General features: G+C 33.1%; 1 protein-coding gene across 1 annotated transcript in view; it reads left to right on the top strand.

Moving 5' to 3' along the window:
• Nucleotides 1-17,922, top strand: part of LOC134145213 (connector enhancer of kinase suppressor of ras 2-like) — a 206,653-nt gene that overhangs the window by 141,348 nt on the left and 47,383 nt on the right. The window contains 4 exon segments of the mRNA XM_062584516.1: nt 4,157-4,303; nt 11,120-11,253; nt 13,916-14,121; nt 15,558-15,643. Of these exon segments, the coding sequence (XP_062440500.1) occupies nt 4,157-4,303; nt 11,120-11,253; nt 13,916-14,121; nt 15,558-15,643 (573 nt within the window).

The raw sequence follows: 17,922 nt of genomic DNA, 5'->3' as shown, positions 1-17,922 counted from the left end.
GAAAATGATAGAGTGAGTAGAATATGCACAGCTCTCTAAACTAAATGTAGATTTAACCTTCTTTTAACTCTGTCCTTCCTTCTATAAGATGCACTCTGTATTTCTCTGTTTTTTAGATCTGCTTTATTCTTCAGAGTCCTGGTAGTTGTTTACGGTTTGTTAAGGCAGTAAAGGAGCTGTGAAACTACACTTTTGCTGCATCCCCAGAATTTTGGGGGAAAGGAAAAACATTGTGTTTTCTATCCACTATGTGCTATTACTTCCACTATCTGAGCTATGCCTTATTAAGATATACCATAACAAGCATATATGTGTTTTGAAAAACTCTATGTGGAGGTGAACATGGCTTTACTATGCCATGTAAAGCAGACATAATAATGTCCTACTAAATTTGTTAATTTGAATGTAAGGGATATTCTGATTGCTCCAATTTCATTTACTTAGGAAAAAAAATATGCACACGAGTGGTCTTTTTTTTCTCTATTAGTCTGGTTTTAAAGTTAACTTTGATTACTACATGAAATATCTTAGCCCATATTACAGAATCTAATTAACTGAATGTGTATGCTGAAAGTCTTAAATGTGCGAAATAACCCTTTGCTGAATATGTCTGACCATAGCTAGAAGCTACTAATCGCTATTAAAGACTGATTGTTTAAGAATATACATTAAAGTCTGCCTCAAGGACTGGTTTTCAGCTAAGATTTTTGATCCATCGTAATGACTTCCTTCTATTTTTTCGAAGATATTTTTAGTAGTACAATTTATAATAACATGTCCAAATTCCTAAGAGCATTTTATTATAGCCTACTAATAATGCTTGCGGACTGTTCTCTAATAGATCTAGGTATTTAATGGTTCTGTCATTAAGATTCTCATTAGAATAATTTATCATTAAGTTAATTTATCATTCTCTTCTAAAAGGAATTCGTGAAATTATAAAGATTTCAGCGTTCTGAAAATTACAGCAATCTGTAAAAATCAAGAATAGTTTTTAATTCTGTAACTGAGTAAAAATGAAAATAGCCTCTGCCATTTTATAAGCAAAGCACAAACTGGAGGAGTTTATATGGAAAGGAGGATGACATACATAAATCACAAATACATTCCATGCTTAAAAATCCAAAACATTAAAATGTCTTTTTAATTAAAAAACTATTTATTAAATGCAATAGTGTTTTTAGTGTTTCTCTCTGCTAGTTTTTGCAATTTTTTAGTTTTTGTCTGTTTGTTCCTGTGGTTAGTATATTTTTAGATTTTCAGTAGATATGGTAAGAACTTAAGCTGTTTAAATACTTCTTTTAGAATATGGCACAGTTCTTTCCAGGCCTTAACATTCAAATCCAAATGCAAACCTTCCTTAAACTACACACTGTTCACACTTGCAATCCTTGCTTCGGTCCGCTGTAAGAGGTTGTAGTCTTGCAGTTTACATCTTAACTTACATAGGAAACATAATGAGAGTGAATGCCTGCATATAAACTTGTACAGTTGTTGTGGTGCATAAACTTTTCAATCTAAAAGCTTCTATTTAAGGCTGCCGTAGTTCGACTCCCTAAAATGGTGTCTGTAGAAATGCTGTGTGAAGAAAGCATTTTAATTCCTGCTTGTTATAGGGCTGCTTAATATTAGACTTTAAATTTGTAGTTACAGCAATGATGAGAGGTCTTTACTATGACCATTTATTACTACTGTAAAATTCTAATGTTGGGAACTGAAAATAGAGGGAAGAGTCTAGTCACTCTTCCCCCTCCCTCTAGAAACTCATCTTTTCTTTAAAATAAAATAAAATTATTTGTAAGAAGTATTATTCTATGCAAGATTGGATCCATGCTCTTTTGTTTAGCAGAATTGTGGACAGAAAGGTAACCATCAGTGTTCAAATTAAAATGCAATCACATAAGTAATGTTTAAAAAATGGCAGAGTACATAAAAAGTAAGCTGAGAGTCTATCCTACTCCTATTTACTTAAATTCAGTGGAAAACTAGAAATCACATGTGAACAGGGAAAGATGCATGTAAGTATGGCTAAGGAAATCCACCAAAGCCAACAGGCTTTGTTCTTTCCCAGAACTGAATGTGAAGCAGTAACCTAATTGTCACTTACAAGTGGTTACTTTTTCCAGTGATTCCTTTCTATGTGGCATTGTTTTTGTAACTTGAGTTACTCCAACAAGATCATTGGTATACTTTCTCATAATAACAAATGGTGCAGGTAGCTGTAGTACAGAAGAAAAGCAGTGGTGATTATTCAAAAAAAAAATTCTAATTTTGTGAGTATGCTTCATGGCCACAGACCCAGACTTTGGACCTAGGACTGTATTAGTTGTATCATTCTTCTGTTGTAAAAAAAGTAGAAAAAAAATACATATTTCAGAACTTGTGTAAGTCTGATTATCTGTATCATGTCATGACTATAAAGCTTTAGAAGTGAATGTTAAAGCTAATGAGCATTGCAGGACATTTCTGTCATTCTGTACAAATTTGGAGAGATTTTTTGAGGTCTGTAGTGTTAGAGAAGTTTCTTCATTAATACAATTATTCAGGAAATTATACTATTCAACTTTAATGATAATTCCTGTCACTTAGTATTTCACAGTGAATTTCTTTTTTTTTCTTCATGGTGAACAGGCTAATATATCAAATGTGTACAGGAAGGGAAGAAGCACTGCTGAAATTACAGAGCCAAATTTACTCTATAATTTAAACTAGTACAGTTCCATTGATTTTAGGGTTTTTTTGAGAAAAACATTTTTTCATAATTTTCAGTTTTCACTTCCAATTTACATATCTGATTTTTTTGAAAATTTTTCTCTGTGTGCATGTGGAAGTACAAGTAGAAGTTCAGCAGCACTTAAATGTGCAAGAGGCTCACTCTAACATAAACATCTTTGCGTACCATCATTTAAGTTAGTTTTAAAACCTCTTCAACCATATAAGGTAACAGGATAAGGTAAACTTTCATAAACTAAAATACTATAAAAATATATCCTATGTTTTAATGTATAAGCAGTTCAAATGGAAGAATGGGAAATTCATACTTAAATAATAGTGAAGACCGAGATGTCTCTAAGCAGCTTTCTATGGCAGGCAGATAAAAAAAACTTCTCAGTATTAGTATTTCAGTATTCATGTCTGCTTTTACAATTTCTAGTAACTTAAACTATTCAGCTTCTTCTAGGTGATGTATAGGTATTAAAGTAAATGATATTTTTACCTTTAGTTAGGATTTTGAAGCAGTTACATATGTTGCTGTATCATAGTCTTTTTTTTTTCTCCTCAACAATGACGATATTAAAGATTGAAATTGAAATTATTTCATGATAATTGGCCTGTATTAGGCAAAGAGATGTAAAAAATTTCTGCCTCAAAGGTCTTGAGAAATCTTTCTATTTGTAATGCTCAAACAAGAAAGTTAGGAGATTTAATTGTTTTTTCTGGTATCTATGTAAAATTAAGAAAAAATAAAAATTGTATCTGTCTTGCAAAGTGCTCTCAGAGAGGTGGAACTAGTAAACTCTGTAAGGGGGGGTGTAGTTTTTATTTTATTTTATTTTATTTTTGGTCCTTTGGCTCATCGCTGTGTCCTCCTGCTGTAAAATAACTACCTACTCATATTACCTGTTCTGCTTCCTTCTTTTCTCCTGCCTTTTTCCATTTATAACACCTCTGAGGGAAAAAAACCACTAATGTAGTGGCTGTTGAGGAACAAAATACCTGTAGAATAGCTAGCTAGTCCATCAGAATGTACAAAATGTGAAATTTGCTTGCCTTTCTCTCGGTGAGGGTACTGATTGGGGTCTTTATAAAATCAGTTAGTGAAATCCTTCATGGTACTTGTTGTATCCTGACTTTTTAAAGATGTCCATTCTACTTTCAAATTTGATTTAGAGTGTTCAGTGAACTCACAGATAGTTAAAGGGGAGGCAGGGTTCACATATGCCTGGTTTTGTTGAGAAGCCTTGCTTAAAAACAAAAGCAAATAATAATCTAGCATCAGTAGTATCATTTCAATCCAACAGAAGTAATCAACAGTTCATAAAGATTGTGTACATTTGCAAAAAGCAGGCTTTAATAGACCTTTTCAGTTAATAGAAGGCATCCATCACAGTTAAATGCAAAGCTTTCAAAATTCAGTTATGCAATTTTTCCTTAGGTTGGCTGGCAGTTAAAGAACCTGGTAAATGCATTGCGAGAAGACCCAAATGGAGTGATTTTAACATTGAAGAAACGTCCTCAGAATACCCTGGTTTCTGCTCCTGCCCTTCTGAAGAACGTGAGGTGGAAGCCTCTTGCACTTCAGGTAAGAAGGCTGCTGCAACTCTGATGTCATGTTAAATCTTGTATTCTGTTAAAAATACAACACTAGAAACATTGTGCCTTCAAGTGGAAACAGTAGGAGCCTCTAAGAAAGTCCAGTAGCACTTTTCTAATGAGAGAATAAAAGAGGGAAAAAAAACCCACTCCAGACTTTTGAAATAGGATGCTGAGGTAGGTTTGTGTGGCAATACGACAGTAAAGTTGTCTTCCTCTAACTCTTCATAAAGTCAAAACCCAAAGGAATTGATAGAAGAAAAGAACATGTACAAATAACATTACTAAGTCACTGCTAAGCATAAATTAGTTAGGTTGCTTGCTAGGACTAGAAAGGGAACATTTCCTCTTTACAATTCCATTATTTCACAGCCTGTCAAAACTACTGATGTGTAACTGAGTGGCAATTCTTTTGAATTTCAGTAAAAACCTGCTCATTTCCCACATTTCTGATCAAGAGTTAGAGTTTTTGGTAACAATGCTAATAGATCTTACAATATTTTATGCATGCTTACTCCATGAAGACCTGTTGATAGGAAAAAAAATGCAACTGTAGACAGCATGGCTTGTCCTGTAGCATTAACATATGTAAAAACTGATTCACCAAAAAAAGACTGAAATCAAAACATCATTATTAAAAGCACATTAGTGATTATGCATGTTTGATTTTAATACAGTATAACATTCTGTAAGAGTTTATGTAATTCCATGATGTTCAGACCTCACAATGTTGTTTTGTTTAGATAGTTAGAAACATGAATGTGTTTCTGAGTAACTTTTAAAACAAAATAAAACCTTCATTCCTGTCCTGGCAAATTTATTTCTTGCATTTCGCTTTCTGAATCTTTCATACCTCAAAGTGACTTTGTCCTGCACAGCTGCTCCACTTCAGCAGTTTGTTTAAACCTTGCAGCCCAAGATTTGACATTTTTTTTCAGTACCATTTTCCCTTTCTTTGTGAATACCTCTTCAGAGGAGAGGAAAGCATACGTTGTGAGACCCTGAGGATATTGAAAACATTCCAGAATTATTATGAGGGCACAGGAGTATCATTCTTCTCTCTGGTCAGATGATTCTCTGTCTGCCTGTGAACTTATATGGAGCTTCCAAGGACAGCAAAATAGAAATTGCATTTACAAGAGGCCTTCAGGAGAGATTCTTTCTTCATATTAATACATTAAAGAATTGTAATTCAGCAGCAGCACTAATTGAAGAAGTTTTGTCATTGTGAAACCAATTTGTACAGCATACGTGGTACAATAAATTCTGGAAAACATGGCATTCTTTGTCATAGTAGCTAGATAACTGAAAGTGCATTGATCTATTTTTGTACAAGTATCAGTAGTTTCTGTTTTTGTGGTGTGTCCTCTCCTGATGACCCAGAAGGCAAGAACCCCTGAGAATCAAAGGATGCTTTGAGTCATCTTTACTAGAATATTTCTTCTGTATTGGAGAACAGTGTAATGAGGGATTTCAATAAAAATCTAAATAGCTTCAGAAAATAAAAAGAACAGTGCCAGTGTTGCTTCTTAACAGTAGATATAGAAGTACGAAGTGGAAAACCCACTTTTGATCTTTAGCATGTTCTGTCTTTCTTACAATCTCTCTTTAGTCTTCAGTCATCTTAGCATCTTCTTTCGTCTTAATGTTACAGAGGTGAGCTCAAATCTTAGGATCTAGATAAATTTCAGGATACAGTTTTTGATTTTGTCCATTTCCTTCAGTTGTAGGAACTGTATCCTGAAACCCTATCCTGAAATCATCTTGAAATTTAATCATCTGCTAATTCCAAGTTACTGATGAAAATAATAAATAATACCAGATCCAGGTGAGACAACTGAAGACAATTTGAGACAATTGTCTCAATTCATAGTTCAAATATAGTAGCTGGGTAGAAACACTTACACTAACTTAGAAATTAGTAGCCGTATAGAAACACTTACGCTAACTTAGAAGTTATGTACTGCTCATTTATTTAAATATTTAAATGGGGTGTATCTCAGACGAGGAAAGACTTTTAGCACCTCAGAGAAAATACGGCAAGTAAAGAAGTTGTGTTTTGTTCTCTTAAATGCCTTTATCAGAGAAGACGATGAAGCAGTCGCTTCCTTATGTCTTAGTGCTACTCCTGATTTTACTGACTTCTGTCATTCATATGTATTTCATTGTATCCTCTTACTCTGAGGACAAAAAACTAATATTTACACATTAGAAAAGGTATGTGTTTCAAGTTACAAAGATTTATAAATCCACAAGATATGATACTGTAATTGTACCTGTTCTTTTGCAGCACATGGTATACCAATTTACCAGTACGTGAGAAAGACTAAATAAGAACAGTTCCATTTCATATTCAGGAGTAGTATTTGTATTGTAGAACATTTAACTTTTCTGAATAGAAGATACAGAATAGATAGAATAGATTTTATTCAATTCATAGAATTCTGAATACTTTTCTGAATGCTTATCTGATAAGCAGTTACTCATCTGTATCACTGGCATCAAGGAATCATCCACGAATGATGAAAATTACTAGCAATAGGAGTTCATAGGGTGAGATGTAGTTACAAAGCCCCATTTTCCCTTACCGCAGGCAAACCATGTAGAAGAGTGACACCTCTGTTTTCTGTGAATTCACCCATCAGGGGAATTCTGGGGATTGAGTTTATTCCTTCAAGGGAGGAACCAGAGAGTCAGTACCCCATCCTTAATCTTCATACCCCCTCAAAAGGTAAGGGATGTCCATGTTCAAGCCTCTTGTTACTGTACTACTGGGCTTTTCCAGCTTCCTGCTTCTTGTCCTGCTGTTTTTTTGCAGGATCCACTGGGGCTGTATGTTAGTTGTTTTAAAGAGCACTTTATAAATAGTTAAAATATGTAATTATTCCTCAGTATTTGCAAAACACACTGAGATTCACAGCAATGTATTTTGTGTTTGAAATAGTTTGAGTCTTTTTATTTGGGTGACAATTGTTTTCTGATGTATTTCTGATGAGGATTGAATTTAACATTTGTCACTCGTTTTTATTCTGGTATTTAAACATCATTGCTGCTGCTATTTTACTGATAATTAGCTGTTCTCATTAAATATTATCAGTAACATACAGCACATGCCTAAAGTGTCACTTCTCAGCTCTCCTTTATGAACAAAATAAGGCTTACTTGGGATTTTTTTTCTCCTATGCATGTATTTTGCATGTATTTTATCAAATATTCATTTAGACACAAACACACAGTCTGCAGAATCACCGTAAGTAATTTGACTTTGACTAAGATACAAGACTTTGAGAATTGATAATATCTGCATATCAAAGCAGTTGATAGTCTTAATTATGATGATATTTACTATTTATTAAAACTACTTCTTTCAATTTGGTGTAATAGGTGTAAATACTTAAATGCTACTAATATTTTTATAATACGAGATCCCTGGGCTATGCTTGTGCTTAAAACCACTTAAACTCTGTCTAATATCACAGAAAAGGCAAAGATAGCAGCATTAAAAAACTACTAAAATAATATTTTACAAATATATATTTGTAAATATTTATATATTTGTAAATATCAAATTTGATTCCAAGTGTTTTAAGAAGATTGTGATCTGAATAGTATAGAAAAAAATGAATGTTAAAATTAAAGCTGAATTTAAAATACTGCGAGTGAGTCGCGTTAGCTGATGCAAATTAGCTCAGAACTTCCTAAGTAAATGTGTTAATTGGTATGTACAGTATAAAATATAAAGGTAAATATTTAAGAGATTCATAAATCAGACTGCCGTGAGCTTTAATTTCATTTAAACATAAGCAGAGTTTAAAGCCCTGGGAGTTCATCAAATAGACGAAATTATGCAAACTTTCTATCTCTTGATTAGAATAAAAATAATTGGAAGGAATAAAAATTACTAGAATTGTATATAGTCACATACCTGAAACTGCAGTTCCGAATGGTTAAAAATCAAAAAATTTCCACATCTTTTAACCTATTTCCTAATGTTTTTTTTGAAGTCACTCTGTGCATGTCTTTCTGTTTTTACCCTTTCTCCTCTTTTCACCCCTTTTGAACCTCTGATCAACTCTCTTTGAAAGAGAAATCTCAAAGACTATTTTCAGCTAAGATCAGTGAGGGCAAAGGAAAATGTGGCAGGGGCCTACAGGTCAGCATAAACAGCAAAAACACGTACTGAGACCAAAAATCCAGATAGAATAGGTTCATCTTTAATATGATTATAGAGGAGAAAAGAATGATATGTCCGCCTTTTACAGGTGAGGGTCCTCTTTCATTTGAAAGAGAAGTTGAGAGGGAGAAGGCAGAAGACAGCTTGTGTGAGAGCAATCATGAAGAAGTGCAGTTCCTTAGAAACATCAGTCCTTATAAAGGCAAAGTGGAACAGCACATGTTTTTGTAAACTCTGGGTCCAGTTTTGGGTACTGTGTTTCAGCTAGGGAAAGTGAACTGTGCCAGAGCACAATAACATTATTCAGAAGTATTCATGTGTTTAAAAAAAAGGTTAAAGAAGAGTCGATAAAAAGTCTGTATTAGCTTTTTTTGATGAGTAGGGCAAGAAGTAATGAGCTTAAATTGAAGCAGAAAAGATAATCTTGATGTAAGTTGGTTTAAAAAGATCAGGAATAACATAGATATCATTTATTCTCTTCTGAGGCAAATAGACAAGTTGTGTTTCTCCAAGCCCTTTTTCCATTGTCAGCTTCATTGACTACCCTTCAGCCTTGATAACTGCCAAATACACACCCATTGAAAAGAAAATATTCACGGGAGACTTGGTATAGGTAATTTCTTTTCTTATTCTGAAATAGAGTTCTGCTGGTCTGTGATGCTGCTAATTTGTTTTTTGCCATTGAAAGCTGGGTACTCAGCTGTAAGTGAATTGGGGGATTACTAGAATGTCTTGCATTTAGTCTTACTACTACTGCAACACCAGAACTGCTGAAATAATGGTGATATACAAAATACAGTGATTGATGCTATGAATAAGGTGGTAGGCTCTAATTTCCAAACAAGGTGTGAGAAAAAAAGTCATGATGATTCATCTTTTTGACAGTAACTTCTTAACTCAACATTGATAAAGCAGAGAAACCAAAAACACTCAATCAACATATAAGAGACTAAACAATAAACAGAGAAGAGTATAATTTTCACCACTAGGCAGAATGATATTCTCATGAAAGAATGTCTTTTTTTAGTACTTAAGTTTGCTAGAGTTTTTAGAATCACATAAAAAATAATTTTAGTGTTTAGAAAAGAATTATAGTTGGTCTTTGTGGTCTGATTTCTACAGCACTGTTTTCCTTATACCCGTTTAAAGGAAAAAAAAAAAAAAGGTTTTATCTATTTAAACACATTTTTGTATTTGGGAAATTTTTGTATAAATAATCTAAACAATACTAAATAAAAACATTTTTCTATATGTTGAATATGTGTATAGTAATTAGAGCTACTACGTACATTTATCAAACATACATTTTTTCTGTGATACCTGTAGTTGATTTAAATTTTGGATTACTTGATGCTAAAATAAATCTGTTTTTTTTTCCTTATTTTTATTAATATGTCATTTCAGTACTGGTGCTTCATTCTTATGTACTTAACTTTTATTTTTAGTTCTATTATCATATGCAATACTTTCTAAAATGAAGATAGTGAGAAGACAATTGTAAAGATTACTGTCGCCTTGAAGTAGCTTTTATATTTTGCATTGCAAATAAAATCTGTATTTTTAAAGGAATGGTTTATATAGCAAAAGATAAGCTGAATAATGAAATAATCATGATATTTGGAAACAATTTTAAAATATGACTATCAAGTGTAACATTATATGCCAGCTTCTGTGGTTTGCCATTTGCATACTGCATTAGAGAAGGCTATATAGTTTTCTGTTACTTCTCACTTTGTGTTTTTTTGGATTTTTTTTCTCCTCCCAATAATAAATTATTTTGGATTGATAAAAGTGTCTTTTTACCAGGGCCAAGTTAATGCACATAATTAATGTCATAAATCTATATATATTTGTCTATGTTTATGTGTGTATACAGGTAAATAATACCGCTTTGCATTGTGTTACTAATCTCTTGAGCCATCAGATCTTCCTTAGAAAGTGTGTTTAGTACAATTCAATAAAATGTACTTGTGCGAAACCTAGATACTTGGGTGGATTCCGTTCCACCCAGATACAGCATCAGTGCTAAGGTGTTAGCATATGGAACAATTTTTGTTTCACTACTAGTCACTATAGAACTTACCACTCTCTATGATCCAAATGGGATAAACAACCATGATTTCAATGAAAAGTAACACAACAGGTAAATTTGAATTATATTTTCGTAAAGAAATCTTGGTATTCTATCCCTATTAACAATAAACCCTCTACTGAAAATGATATTATGGTTCCGAATGCTTTCCGTCAGTGCTTTCCTTCAGAAATATTAACAGCATTTTGTAGTGTATATCCTTCCGCCTGATATAATAATTTTCTGTATTTATTTAAAAAACATACTTTGATTCAGAGTCTCAGAATTTTCCAGAAGATGTCTTTTAAATTAGTTGCAGGTTTGTTGTTTTTTTTTTTTTTTAAACCAGCTTCTTCCATAACTGGTCTTGTACTCTTTGCTGAAATGATGCTTCAGTAAACATCATCTTTGAATAAACTGCACTAATCCAAAAATGACTAATTTCAGAAAATAGATCATGTTTTGTAATAAAAAAAACATGCATTTGACTTACTTGTAGCACTATTAACTTGCAGTGTAGAAAACATTGGTTCATTTTTCATGTGCTTATTTTTTTATAGCCTGTAATTCCAAGCAGTCCTACAAGCAGCTCTACAACCCCAACCAGTACAATGGGCATGTCCTCAAAAATGGATAACTCTGCGCTCCAGGATGTTTTCATTCTCTCTCCTATGTCAGGACTTTATGGCCCCAGGTATTTACCTCCTAATGAATTTGAGGTTTTGAAAAACAAAATTTTACACTTTAATTTCAATAGACTAATGAGGACAGTGCATGTTTCTGTCATTTGTATGCATATTTAAGTATTCAGATTTGTCAAAATTAAGAGCTAGAAGTACATTAGACTGCCTTGTTTCGAGAGACTTTTAACTTGCCCTTAACCAGCTAGAAAATCTGCATACAACTAGTTTAGTAAAACCTGGTTTGGGTCCTAAATCAGGAAAGCATTTAAAAAAACTTTCAATCATTTTATTCTGTTTACTCTTATGTGACCACTTGTATCTTATTTTAAAGCATGCACTTCTGCTAGGACAGGATACCCTTTTCATCTCATATTATACCAATTCCTTATGCTTCCTTTGAAATACTAGAAAACGTCTGGATTTTTTTTTTTTTTTTTTTTTTTAATGACTCAGTATTTTAACCAGAACAATGAAACTCAGAATCAGGTTTTGCATTTCATTGAATTCAGTTTCAGATTGGGAAATGCAGGCATTACGTTTCTTTTGGCAGTTGACTCTCAGTTACAGAATATTTGCTGGTAGATGTAGTCCCACCCTTATTTTGGTTTTGTCTTACTTTCTTCGTGTCTTTCTCTGTCTGCTATCTTTAGCTCAATAATAGATTTAGAGATAGCCACTCAGTTTATTCTGTTTATTTTTGTTTCAAGGAGACCAAAGTAAGACAAAATTCCTTTTTTCTTATAAAAAAGAAACTTGAAATAGCACTGCAGAGTTTCTCTCACATGCACAGTTAGAGAAGGCTAAGGCTTCTTAGCCTTCTGAGGCTGAAGAGGTAATTTTCTTATATTCCATAGTGAACTTCTGTAGAACAGCACAGTGTTACGTTGCTCCTCCCAGCTGGAGAATAGATCAGCAGGCTGTATTTTGAGGAGTCAAAAGTGGGGGGGAATTTTGAGCCTGGAAAATACTAGAATATGCACTGTCAAAGCCAAAGCTGAACTGAGTATATTTTCTTGAAAAAAACTCGCATGTCTCTGATTTCTGAGCTGTAGACCTACAAAATAAATATTTTGCATTGAACTCAGAGTTTCTTTTAAGACAAACCTTTGTTTCAAAAGTATACGTTGTTGCAGATCTCACTGTAAGTGAACATATGCATCATGAATGCAAAACCAGATTCTTGTCTATAGCAACATTTCTTGAGTCAAGTTTGCAACTCACTTCCAGCTGTTACATGTGAGCGTAAATGGTTGGAATAAACTTCACTTCTCCTTACTGCATATGGCAATGAGGACCAGCCACTTTGCTTTTTTTTAAAAAAATAATTATCAAAAATACCTTTTTATGGGGAAAATGTGTACCTTGTTGCAGTGTCTCTGAATTTAGCTTGCCATTTTTGGTGGCTTTAGGAAAGGAGTGAGCAGGCCTAATAGATGATGAAGGTTAATAGGTGTAGGAAAGATGTAGTTTTGACAGTCTTGGCACTAAAAAAAGCACAAAGCTTAGTTCAAGTCTTTGAACTTAACCATTCAAACTCTTTGTATTGTTCTGAACAGATAGCTGGCTTGGCTTTGTTTTTTGAGGAAGGAAATGCCTATTACCTTCCTTGGATTTCAAAGTTCACTTTGTTAGAACTGAAGTAGAATTCATTTTCTGCTTGGCTTAAAAATTTGCCTCTTTCCAAAAACTGGAAAATACAAGTAGTAATTCACTGGCTTGGTCATGAGTTACATGTTGGACTTAACAATGAGAAAAGATTTCATTTTGGAGGAGAGTATTCTCCTATTTTGCTGGTGCATTTAAAATTTACAGTATGTGGTTATCTTGTCACATAATCTAAAAGATTTTATAGTACTTGTGTATCTTTTAGATATTATAGTTAGTTTAGACCTCAAAAATGTATTTAATTTCTGTCTTGGAATCGTTGGCTTCAAAGGGGAGAACGAAGAAGGGAAGGATTGTACTTTCTTTGACGATTGTGCCCATTTTGTTTAGTATGTTACAGAAGCCTAGAATACTAGTCCTGATGGACTGAGAATAACTTGAATTTGTGCATGAGGAATGTCTGTCTTCCAGTACAATGTGTATTAACCACAGCATCTCAAAGATCATTGGTACTGTAGGGCAAAAATCTTTTTATGGTATACTGCTAACTTTGAGAAGTTGCTTGTTTGAACTGTTAAAAAACTTTGAGAAGTATTTGCAATTTTTAGCCCATCAAGAATTTTCATTAGAAAAGCAGCAAAAAGAATTTTGAATAATATAAATAGTAGTATGCTTATAATAGATGTCTAAACAGCATTTTGGAAAGATTCTCTGAATTCTGATGAGTGATAAAAATAATCAATTTCAGTGAATGGTGTTAAGTTACTCTTTTTAAAAGGTCTTGTGCAACTTTTATGGTTTGGCTACTTCGTGGTGCTTTCTTTCCAGTTACTACTAAATATTCAGCATAATTATTTACCTTACAGATTTTTTTTTTTAATTCACCTAATGATGATTGAATTAATTGGCATTTGTTGAAATTAATTTGGATCACTTGCAAAATTTCTCACAAACCACAGATTACAGGACATTTTTCCATTTGTAGTGTTGAGGAGAGATGGGTGGTACACTTTAGCTTTATCATTAAATGACTAATTTCTCCATAATCTTGTGGTTTACTGTTTTCAGAGATGAAATTGGAATAATGTCTTATGATGACATCAGCAAATTCGGAAAGTCAGGAATGAAAGGTTCTGAGTCTCCAAGCTATTTTCTGGATCACGAAAGTGGGAAATACTACACCTTAATTGAAGGTGAAGGTCATCTTGTGGGCTCTGAGTATGAGCGAAGCAGAGCTACGGGAGTGCGAAGAAGAGAAAAAACACCTACTCATGGTAGGATTGATTTTTTTGACATTTCTGAATTGACTAGATTAGCAAATTGCATTAACACAGCATCACATCCCAAAACTCGTTACTCTTTCTTAAGACTATGACCTGGTGGCTGCAAATATTAGACAAAAAATTATGTGAAAAAATACTTAGTATATGTAAAAGTTACTTACAAACATACTTACAGCGTATAATAAAAAATTGGGGTAATATTTATGTTCATATTATTTGGATAGATAGCATCTTAACTTGCTCTTGGAGACTACTCTAGTTGCAACGTTTTGGACTACTTGTAGGGGAGGACCTGAAAAGATTTATTGATGGTATGAAAGTCTCTGTGAGATACGATTCCTTCCAAAATTCAGCACTGTGTTAAACAGATAGAATTACATTAATAACATCCTAGGATTAATTTTTTAATGCTGGAAATATAGTTCAAAATCTTAGAATAGTGACTGCTATGTACTTTGTATTTGGTGAATTTTAGAATGATATTCCTGAAACATAACAGCATACTCTTTATTTGTTTATTTGGAACAGACAGGGTGGTGTTCAAATACTACTCTTTCTTTTTAAGAATATGGAAATTTTAAAAGATCTTTTATATTTTAGAGTATTTTTAGTAACTTGTAGTCATAGACTTGATCCTTGAAAGAGTTGTAACCTTGTTAACATTGAAGTGTATGACTCCGTTTTAATGCCAGTGACATTCAGTCTTTATTCCCCTAATACGCCTCAACATTTTAAAACAAAAGAAGAATGAATGAGAAACCTGAACTATGATTTAAATTGAGCCAGATGGATGGATTTGGCTTGCTTTCATAAAATTATGCTGCATGATGACTTCTAGTTTAAAATGTTGAACACTGTGCCTGTAAATACTTAAGTTTCCATTTATGCTTGCAATGGACAACTCTGTCTGGCTTTCCATAACTTTGAGAGATTTTTTTGAAAATTTGGAAGGAATTTGATTTTAAAGTCTCAGAAATATGTATTTGTTCCTTTTAAAAATAACTTAAACCAGAAATCTATTTTTTTTTTCATTTTAATAAAACAAAACTCAAGATAATATATGAATAACTGCATTTTTTAAAGTTTAGTATAATATTCTGACAACAGTTATTGACTGAGGTGACTGAGGAGAGAGTTTAAAGGTAAATGCAGAAAGTGAGTAGGATTACTGGAAGTCACTGGTACTTGAGTCAGATTGGTATAACAGAGGAAAATCTAGCATATTTATAATATATATATATATTATATATATAGCATATATATATATAGCATGTTTATAAAGCTGCAGCTTTAATAATGTATAGGTGCTGGTAAAAAGGACTACTCTGAAGTGTTGTGTCATTTTCTAAATTACAGTAATTACTTACTCTATAGACTTTCATTTTTAATCTTCAAAAATTATATTGGTTCATCTTGAATTTTTCCAGGAGATTTAAGGCCTGTTTCTATGCCTACTGAGTACACCTGGACAGGGGAGTCAAAAGAACAAAATATGTATAAGAGGGGAAGCAGAGGTGAGTATTTTTTTCTCTGCTGTTCTCCAAGACTTCTTTCTTTGTTATTTAGGAAACATGAAAATGTCATCACAGGAACTAAATGTTTTAGTGAGTGCAGAAGAGCCTTTGTATTCCTGAAAATCAAAACATTTCTATTAGTTATGAGGGATTTCCTTTATCTAATTCTGTTATGAAGTAAGATAAACATCAAGAGTTAAGAGAGACTAATATTCAGATACATGCTGATAGCAGTCATAGTTCTTAATCTTTAAAGTTTTGTACAACAAGGGATATTAAAGATGAAAGATAATGACCTTTGAGACACATTCTGATGAATATGGATGAATACTGGAAACATGAATCAACAAGTGTGCCGTGTTCAGACTTGCAGTACTAATGATATAAGCTTCCACTGATTTCACTGGGAATTAGGAATTTTGGAAGAGGTGTGGTGATAGCAGAGAACCTAAAGATTAAAAAAAGAAAAAAAGTGTTTCAAGGCATAAGTGTTATTTCAGTTTTATTTGAAAGACGTAGCTTACAATTTTTTATTTAATTCTCTGTATTGCTGATGCTAAATACAAAACTTAGCGGTAATTTTTATTTTTAAGAGAATGGGGAAGTTGAGTACCGGGTATGTTTCAGCTTTGTTCGAACTCAAAAATATGAGTGCACACTATATTGTTATGAAGTATTTTTTTAAAAAAAAAAAGAAAAGAAAAAAAAGAAAAGTTATATTGCTTTCATCTTTCACTAGCATTTCTTTTTAAACATTTATAATAATATCTGTTCAGTAGACTTACACCCTTAAAAGTGCCATTTTTTGGTAGGTAAAATAGACTTTGAATCAGTATTTATAGATGTGTCTAATGTATGCAATCTAAAAGTATTTATGCTCTTAAAAATAAGAGAATTCTTAAATAATTTATTAATTAGTAATTATTATATATTAATTTATGCTCTTGAAAATAAAAGAATTATTTCTAAGCTAAATTATGAAAAGATGCTACAGTAGCCTTGATAATTATGCATTATCCACTTGCCTGAAAAGATCTTCACCAAATATCCCCAGAGACTACAGCAGAAGAGAATTTCTTCAATTGCTGCTTACAGAATGTAATGTAAATTGCATTAGAAATATAAATGCTTTTGTATTGTCTGTTACAAGTCTGTGCTCCCACTGGAGAAAGGTTTTCATTTTACTGTCCTTCTTTCTTACCTTTTGGAAGGGAGGGGGATCTTGTGCCTGCCGCAACCCTACCTTATTTTTGGAGAGAAGGCTGTGAATTCTTGAATAAATACTGTTTTGTCAGAATCTTCTATGCACAGTGTGGATAGCTGAGAGGAGTGCAACTTGACACTTGCAGTATGATAAAATTGAAAAATATTGTTCAACATTTTTACAGGATTTTAAATTCATTTTTTAATACTTTTCCATTTCAAAAGAAAGTAAGTTTCATCTGAGGCAGACTTCGCTGATGTAGTCCAAATCTTAGTATTTTACTTGCTTGAAATTTCATGAATGAAAACATGAATATGCAAAAGAGACTGGATAAGTAAAAAAATTTCTGTAGTCATTCAGTTGAATCATATTTTTAATATATGTTAAAAGTGTGTTTGTCATCATTACTCCTTCTACCTTATTAGATAGAAATCTGCTGTCTACTGAACAACCCTTGGTTACGTTTATATTTTTCTAGGCAAGCCATGTAATGTCGCTAGCCTCATATTACCTGTAGTGCAGGGACCTGGATGTGCACTACCATCTTTTCTGTGCCTAGGTTTTATGCCTGCGAAACTGCTCAGTTTACTTTTGGTTGGAACCCTGGTACAAATGAGCCAGCGTGCAGAGGAAACGAGCTGTAGATGAAGCGGGGAATTAACCAAGCTGACAATATAGATGCAGTCCAGATGGTTTTCCCCCCAGTTGTACATAACCTTACAGTTTCATGTAGGCTTTTGCCTGACTTGCCTTTCAGACATTGTCTGAGATGCTTTGAAATTCTTGCTGTATTCAAGATACATAACATGCGCTGCCCATCCCCTATCCATAGGGCCTGTTGCCTTGGAAGCAGCCATATTTGGAAGAAATCATATTTGGTCTGGTCTGATTTTTCTTGATGAGTCTACACAGACTGTCTTTCATGTTCTTATCATTTTGGTGCTTCAAAAATGATTTGAAGCTTTGCTCGTGACATATAGAAATTGAATTTTTACTTTATGTAAGAGGTATGAAAGCAGGATATTTCAATCTTACAAAAATTGTAAAAAGATACTGTGCAAAATGATTTTTTTT

Source organism: Rhea pennata, chromosome 11, assembly GCF_028389875.1.
Source record: "Rhea pennata isolate bPtePen1 chromosome 11, bPtePen1.pri, whole genome shotgun sequence".
Taxonomy (NCBI): domain Eukaryota; kingdom Metazoa; phylum Chordata; class Aves; order Rheiformes; family Rheidae; genus Rhea; species Rhea pennata.
The sequence above is the reverse complement of the archived record's forward strand: the minus strand, read 5'-3'. Positions and strand labels throughout refer to the sequence as shown.